The 8,169-nt window shown below is 39.8% G+C and overlaps 1 protein-coding gene across 1 annotated transcript; it reads right to left on the minus strand.

Moving 5' to 3' along the window:
• Positions 1-4,761: 4,761 nt before the first annotated feature.
• On the minus strand, positions 4,762-7,731 carry LOC148016467 (uncharacterized). Its single transcript, XM_087663815.1, has 2 exons — positions 7,436-7,731; positions 4,762-6,558 (listed from the first exon to the last, which is right to left on the minus strand). The coding sequence occupies exons 1-2, from the start codon at positions 7,513-7,515 to the stop codon at positions 5,304-5,306; spliced, it is 1,335 nt and encodes a 444-aa protein (XP_087519941.1). The 5' UTR covers positions 7,516-7,731; the 3' UTR covers positions 4,762-5,303.
• Between the last annotated feature and the right edge of the window lie 438 nt (positions 7,732-8,169).

An 8,169-nucleotide genomic window follows, 5' to 3' on the forward strand; every position in this document is an offset into this window, starting at 1 on the left:
TCTCTCTCTCTCTCTCTCTCTCTCTCTCTCTCTCTCTCTCTCTCTCTCTCTCTCTCTACACACACACACACACCCCCACGCGCACACACAAATTTTATATCTAGGTGTCAAAGCTCATTAAATCTAAGGCCTTTGTCAATAATAGGTAGGAATATCTTGTAATTATGCAATGTGCATCATAACCATGAATGGGTATGTGGGCCATGTGTCAAAATGAGATCATTGTGTATACTCTAATGGAATTTCTAACTTCAAGAATGGTATAATGGGTATAGTAATGAGGAATAATATGTGGTTTTGAGGCCAGATTGTTGACACTTATGTGTGTAATAATAAAGAGAATACTTTGAAAATGACCATAAAACCTACAACTCTATTGGTACGATTTCCAACCTTATTGATGAAAGCACGAGAATACTATTTCTTGATGTTGAGAACACGAAACAAAAACCTTTCTAAAATATAGCTTTATGTTATGGGCTTGAATGGTCACTCATAATTATTACCAATTATGAAAACGATATAGTTTTCCTTAGCACTACCATGAAAAATGAAGTGTCACCAATGACCTAATAGATGAACAATTGCTTACAATTCAAAAGGTTAGATGGTAATGCACATCGAAATTTGAGTAGCATTGAGGGATTGTAAATTCCAACTATTTGCTGTTGGTATTTTCCTTTTTAAAGGACATGTGCCTAAAATTAATTAGCATTGAAAGATTTTGAATTCCATTTATCTTAAAAAGAAAGATGTGTCAATTTTCTCACACATGAGCATAGGCTACACTAAAACATGTCTCCACATTCAAGCACAAAGCCTTGAACCAAGTTCCTAGATATCCATACATATGCCCTTTCTACACTTTCATCCATAATTGCCTCGAGCAAATGTCACTAAGCTTATTTCCCTTCACAGAGATCAATTGCTCCAAGTGGAATGCATTCATTGGATGCTTTTTCTCTTTTTTTTGGGGGGGGCGGGGGGGGGTTAAGTTTAATGGTTCTTTGTACATAGGAGAGGATGGAGAAATTTAGATTCGTTGATTCAATTCCCATCCATTCTTTTAGAGAGTTGGGTAGTTTTCTCATTCACTTGTTGCATGGGTCATTCGACAATAATAACCAATTAAGGTACCTAAAGATCACAAAGGCACAATATGAGTATAAACATAGTGCAATGGGCCAAGTAATCAGAGACTAAGACTAAGCCCTTAGCTTTTAAAGTGTAAGTGAACAAGACCAACCCTAGAATGATAAAACCGACAATACAAACCACTTGAGGGATAAGCCATAGGTCCATCTTGTATAGGTTCTAGTTATGAGCCCATCCTAAACATGTGTCTACCATAAAGGAGCTATGGTCAAGGGCCATGTTTGTCAATCACCAAGAGTTTCATTTACATCCATTATGTTGGAGGCATGTCCACCAACTACCCACTTCTACTTCATCTTAACCTATGTGTGCACTCCCATGTGTGAATGAGACAAGAACAAACACAAGTTGATTTCCAGGTCAGAAGGCATTACATCCCCATTTGATGCCACAATGCTACATGGAGGCTACATGTTGCTTATCACATAATGGGGTTATTTGTCTTATTACACAAGGTCCGTTGGTAATACTTCAATAAAGACTCGATAAACTCAACACCTTACTTTGTCAATGTTAATGCCTTCCCAAGCCATATTGCAAAATTAGTTTTATCTAAAATGTTGTTATCTTGGGTCATAGTTTAGAAGAAGCATTTTATGGCATATCCATTAATTTTCGCACATGTTGAGTCATAATTGATAACCTACAAATAGTCAAGATGAGAGCTATGTAAAGCATAATCCTTCTTTCTCCTAAGGTTTCAAACTCAAGCATGCATGTTGCACAACATCATATTTAGGCTTCAAACAACTCCCCCATAAGATAATGAATTGTTGCATTTTGTAATATATGTTTGAAACTAACTTCACTTCATTAGTCTATAAGTGGGAAAACCAAAATTTGGTACATTAAGATATTGGCTATCAAAGAATGAGGATGTGGGGTTGAGTATTAAGGAATTACTTGATTGTTGGAAAATCTAAACTAACCAATTGATCATTGTAAGATTAGAAGGTTTCAAAGATGCTAAGATCGGAGATAACTGTTCCCCAAGATTTCTTGATAAAGAACAAAATGTCATTGTTGCCTATTTGGTTATTATTGCAAGTGATCTCAAGAATGATTGATACTGCAACTACAACCTAACATCCCCCCCTCTCCCCTTGGACACCCCAAGCCTCTTACCTCTAGTAGGCTAATGAGTGCATCCTCTTAAAGCATCCAACCAAATATATCAAATATGTAAGTCTTATAACTCTACATAAAGAGAGAAGGATGATAATATATCCAAACGAGCTAAGTGGGTGGTGGTTTTTCCAATAACTACCTTGAAACATTGTGGCATCATAGCAACATGCTATAGATATGCACTATTTTGCATATATATTACCATGATTAGATGTCAATAAAAAGTAAAAATAAGGATTGATGAGGAGAATACCTAGTCAAATTTACTCTTGGTTGAATCCAACAAAGAGAGAAGAAACCTCCCCAAAGTTACATGGGGTGAAAGGGGCCAAAAAGAACAAGGTTATTGAACTTTTACAATTTGAATGGGTACTAATGACAATGATGTTGGTTTGCTATGTTATATAACTAAATAGATGTGGCACCATGTGGTTGGTTGGTAGGGCTTCAAATCCCACTTTACTTCTGGCTCTTGTTATTTTCCCACATAACATGTTGCCACATTCTAATGGCCCTCTTTTTTGGCATAAGACCTATTCAATGGTTTTGCTTTCCAAAGAGTGGCAAGGTCAAGGAGTCAAAACTCTTGTTAAAGGAAGCTTAATGGATTTGCTTTCGAAATAGTGGCATGGCCAAGGATTCAAAACTCTCGCTAACGAAGCGATGTGTCTTTACCTTTGGGTTGGGGTGTAAAGCAAAAAATACTTACCACATTCAAACAATTACTCATCACAACTCTACTTGACCAAGCACATGTACAAATAATAGCATCAAAAGAAGCCCAATTAATAAATGCATAGTTTTGTAGAAGTATGAACTAGGGTGCACATGGGTGTGTTTGAGCATTGCCCTATCATGAGTTTTAAGGTTGTAATGGGCTTCTATTGAGGCCTTTCAAAACAATCACAAAAATGAAAAAGAATGCATAAAAAAGAGTTTAACTACTTGCTTCATCTAAAAGTCCACTTATGGTGAGATAATGTAATAACAAAAAGATCCGTTGTGGCACTTTATTGATTACAACAATGCTAACAAAGACTCAAATGTCCAAAATGCCACACGAACGAATTTGACCTAGGAACCACTGGGACACTTCAACTATTACAATAATGCACTCTTATTGCAAACATAAAAGAAAAGGAACTCAAATGTCAAAACTCCCATCGGTCTATAATGGGGAAAATATACTAGGAACTCTTTTGTTCTACAAATGGTTACATTGGGCAGTCGATGGTCGTTCTAAGATTAGGCTATTACAACCACTGGGGTTGTAACCCAATTAGCTTGAATACAGGTTGAGTTACATGGGTGCATGAGTTCATACCTTGGGTTGAGAGAAGGCTTCTCTGGTTGTGGAAAAATGTCTCTAATTCGTCTAAGATTAGGTTTGTATTATTTATAACATTGAAGAGAAATGTTATAAGTGTCTTGGATTGGTGAGATGCCATAAGTGGAGAGGGTGGGCTTGCTAATCTTGGTATTTGACAAATGGATATGAGAACATCCATGAAAGAATTATTAAGTAAAAGTAATTGGAGAGACATATTTAGACAAAGTTTTGACTAAGCGCCCACCAGCTTCACGAAAATTTCCTATTCCATTCCCCACTGGATCCGGTTAGGTCGTTCTTCTTTGTCAGTTATGGATACTGATATTCTGTAAGGTAGAGGAGATAAGCGCTGTCCTGCAGCATCTTATAACTCGATGCAGAACCCTAGATGAAAAACTGAGATAAGATTATATTCTTGCTTTTAGCTGTAGATTTGTGAGGCGCAACTGTAACACGTAAAGGATGCTAGTTAATCTAAGAGGTGATTGAGCCAGATTGGGCCCTGCTAAATTTGGAGAAGTTTGGTGATTGGACCTGGTAAATTTCAAGAAGAATGGCTATATGATAGTGGTATTAGTCGAGTCATATAAGATGATGGAAAGTTTCAGTGTACAATTTTAGTGGAACCATTGGTAATTTCCTGATTGCATGCAATATAATTCTCCTGGTCTCAGATGTTGAAAGGCTGATTGGCACAGTACTAGGATCCCTATTGGACTTGAAGGGCAAAACAAGCAACCTAGACACAATGCTTATCAATATTATTAAGGTTTTGAACTTGCATGTCCATTTCAAGTTTTCTGAGACTCCTTTTTTCTGTATTGTGAAATTATATTATTGGACAACAGCAGTTTAAGATGTATCATGGAAGACCCAAAAAACTGTATCATGGAAGACCCAAAACAACCATCTAGCTAGACTGACTAAGCATTAGCCCATTGCCTCTACTCATGTCTCCAAAGCTGTGTTTTATGAGATAATTGGACAGACTCAATGCTGCATACTTTACCCACATGATTCTTTTTGGATCCTTGGTAACAACTTTTTTCAATCTCCAATCATATTCTAGCATAGCCATCACAGTGCATACTTCCACAACATGGAGCTTATTATTGCAACAGAGGATAAAAAAAAAGGATTCAAAGAGAGAGCTCAGGTGCCATAGGGTGGGAGCCCAAAAGCAGAAGAGGTTAACCATTCTCATAAATTAGAAACATGTGGCCTCAAGGATCCTCATCACACACATGTATACCTCCAATGTGAATGAGGAGTAACGAGGATAATTCAAAACTTAGAAAATTGACTCCCTGATCAGAAAAGCACTCACTAAGACTAGATTTCTCAAAGATCCTGAATCCTTGAATCAACTCCGCTAACAGGCGGATGTATGTATGTACAGTTCGGCCATATTCCAGTCTCACATAAGCAAATGGCTACAAGCATACAAAAACCTGGCTAATCAACAAGCTCAACTAAGCCCGAGCTTTGGAGCTTTCCTGTAGTGTGCAGCCTATTGCCACACTAAACTCACACATAACATGATCATAGTTTGATATCCTGAGTTTTTGCAATCTTCCTAGCAATCCTAAGACTCACAACGGCTGATGTATCAGACCCTCTCATTGTGTACTCTTCTGATACAAGCATTGGTGTCATTGTCTTACACCGAAGCAGACTGAAGTTTAAATATCTAAATGAAGGTTGCGCTGTCATTAGGATACCAACTACAATTATTATCTACTAATGCTTCTTTGTTGTCCCAAAACTCGTCTTTTGCACCTAGAAGTTGTAAAAAGCTTGGCATGGGAGCTGATATTCCCTGTGTATACTGACAATGAACTGATGTGAGGTCAGACTCATAAGAACTTGAGCTGCTAATGCTGCTGTAAGAGGGTGATGGAAGCCGCATTGGAGCAGCATTGCAGCACAGGAGTTCTTCAATCATCTGCTCCGCGATAAGGTCTTCACTTTCCTTGATTGGTTTCTTGCTCAAAGCTGGCAAAACCTTTTGACTTTGAGCACAGTCTCTGTTAAAGGTGGGGTAAAAGAGATTGGTAGGGGCACTACCTACATTTGTTGCAAGCAGCATGGTGTGATGTTGGGGATCAGATTGTTTAACTAAGATGTCTTGGGTTTGGTTATTCCCTCTGCCCAGTCTAGGCAATGTGGTCTGATTGGCAAAAGCTTCATTGTCAAACGGAGAGAAAGTGTTCTGGTGCTGCATAGCATCAAAAGTGACAGCCGGTAGGGTGCCCTCATCTTGGTCCTTTTCTGTCTTCACAGTGGCCAAAATGCTGTGATCGGAAGCGCAATCACTGTCTGGAAGGATGCTCTGACATTGAGAACCACCTTTACTGATTGTTGTCAAAATGTGGCTCCTCTCAGCAATATCCCTGCTAAGTGCTTGTGATGTGCTGTGAGATGGAGCATTAGCTAGGCTCATTGTTGGGAGAACAGTTTGACACTGATGGGAACCATGTGAGTGCAAGCAGTTGCCAATCTGAGGGGTGCCTCGCACCATTTCAGACGAAATGCAACTGTCAAGTTCACCAGCTTCCATCCCATCAAGCTGCACTTTCATCACCCAATTAGACTTTGAATCCTTGCCTCCACCTTTCTTTTGCCACACGCCCAGATTTGATCTCTCAGGGTCCAATCTCAAGCAAGTGAGAGACTGTGACCTTGCATTCTTGGAATTGCCTGCCGCCATCACATGTGCATTATTATTGTTATGAGCCTCTTGAAGGCCCTGAGACATCAAAAAGCATCGCTGTAGCTTCGCAATCAGCGCTGATGACAGCAATGTTGTTGCAGGCAATGGTGCCTTGGGATCAAAGGGGAAGTTGGTCTTGGCTCTAGGTCCACTCATCAGGCGTGCCGCCTCATCATATGCTCGGGCAGCATCCTCAGCTGTTTCGAAGGTCCCAAGCCATACACGGGTTTTCCTGCACAATGTATGTTGGATGCATCAGTACATAGTAATGCTTTCATGAAACATGAATAAGCAAGAAACAACTGAAGCTTCAAAGCAAGAGCTGGCTGGCATGGAAAGATGGTCCTTATTCAGACAATTCATGTCAAATACATAATTCAGCTTAATCAAATCAGACTGCATTTTAGTACATCCGGTGATTAAATTGTATGGACATTTTTTAGGAAGCATATACTGATTATTAGCTCGACATTTCGTGAGAAATTCTATTTTAGACAAGTAAACTGTCTATCCATGAGGTTGAAGTTATAGAAGCTTCTCCGATGAAACATGCAAAGAAGAATGCAGCAGTCTTGAGCTAACAGACATCATGGCTGGAGCTAGTCCCTTTTAGCATACAATGCAGGGAGCAAGCTTACAATCACCCAGAGGCTTAATTTTCAGATTGCAGATGAGGACTGGACTATACAAACTTACACCTGATGCAATTTTTCCTCTCAGAGAGAGACGTAATCTGTCTAATGCTCTCTCTTTTTTCTTGCTCACACAGTGAGAACTACTCTGACTGGACCTACTCTGACTGATGCATTTTTAAAAAAATGGTCACAGTGCATGTAATCAAAGCTCGAGAAAATGTTGAAGAAACACGCACGAATTGAAGAATGCAAGAAATTGCTGATGAAGATGATGGGAACAGGAGGCCTGATCTTGAGAATGCAGATGAAAAAAAAGATGCAATTCGAGCAAATTGGAAGGGGGCAAGCAAGCAGTAATGGCCAAAAGGGGAGAGAGAGCAAAAAAATTTATCTAATAGATGGATTCATGAAGAAACAAATAGAGCTTAAAAAAAAGAGGGCAGGAAAGGGGCTGCATTTTGATTGTGTGCTTACAACAGGGGATGGCGGATTTCTGAGACCCAGGAGCCCCAGTGGCGCTGCCGAACACCTCTGAATCGCTGCGAGCGAGCCATGGCTGCTCTAGAGAGAGAGAGATAGGGAAAGGGAAGCTAACAGGACACAAAGAGAAAGAGAAGAGGAGCTCTTAAGCTGCCTCCGCCTCACTCTCTGTGTCAATCTCTGTTCTGAGCTTTGTGTGTTGTGTGTCTCTATCGAGAGACAGAGAGAGAGAGAGAGACGTGTCTTTTAGTCTATACAGGTATGTGAGCTCTTAAGCAAGTCCCTAACGCTATCTCTCCTCTCAGTGACTATATAGGCTTGTAGCTTTCCTCGATTTCCATCTATTTCAAGCAAGCCCCCAGGGCCCAAAGTTCAAACCTCCCCACTCCCCCCGGCCCAACACTCACTATAGGTCATTAAAAGTAGACTTGCCCCATGCCTTCAATTTGTTTAAGATAATTCAGAAAACAAAAGATTACACAATTTCCCCCTTTATATTTGGGTTGTTTAAGGAAGTCGTAATGGAGGTTCTTTCAAGGGTATTTGCACATAGCCCATGTTCACCCAATGCAAAAGTTATCGCAAGCTCCTCATGGGTGTTCAAGGGCTTTGCAACCCCTAATTCCGTCAATTAAAGGGAGTAGAAACAAGGGCCGCAAAATAGGACCACAAATAATATTACTAGGTGTGGACCGATCTTGTGCTAGCCAAGAGAGAGAGAGAAAGAT

The sequence above is a fragment of the Lygodium microphyllum genome, chromosome 23, assembly GCF_053477565.2.
Source record: "Lygodium microphyllum isolate KBCC chromosome 23, Lygodium_microphyllum_v1.1.10, whole genome shotgun sequence".
In the NCBI taxonomy this organism is placed as follows: Eukaryota; Viridiplantae; Streptophyta; class Polypodiopsida; order Schizaeales; family Lygodiaceae; genus Lygodium; species Lygodium microphyllum.

Excerpts from the sequence above, each read along its gene's own strand:
- LOC148016467 (XM_087663815.1), bottom strand. The coding sequence starts at position 7,515 with ATGGCTCGCTCGCAGCGATTCAGAGGTGTTCGGCAGCGCCACTGGGGC. Across the intron at positions 6,559-7,435 it reads GAAATCCGCCATCCCCTGTT|GAAAACCCGTGTATGGCTTG; the intron begins GTAAGCACACAA and ends TACATTGTGCAG.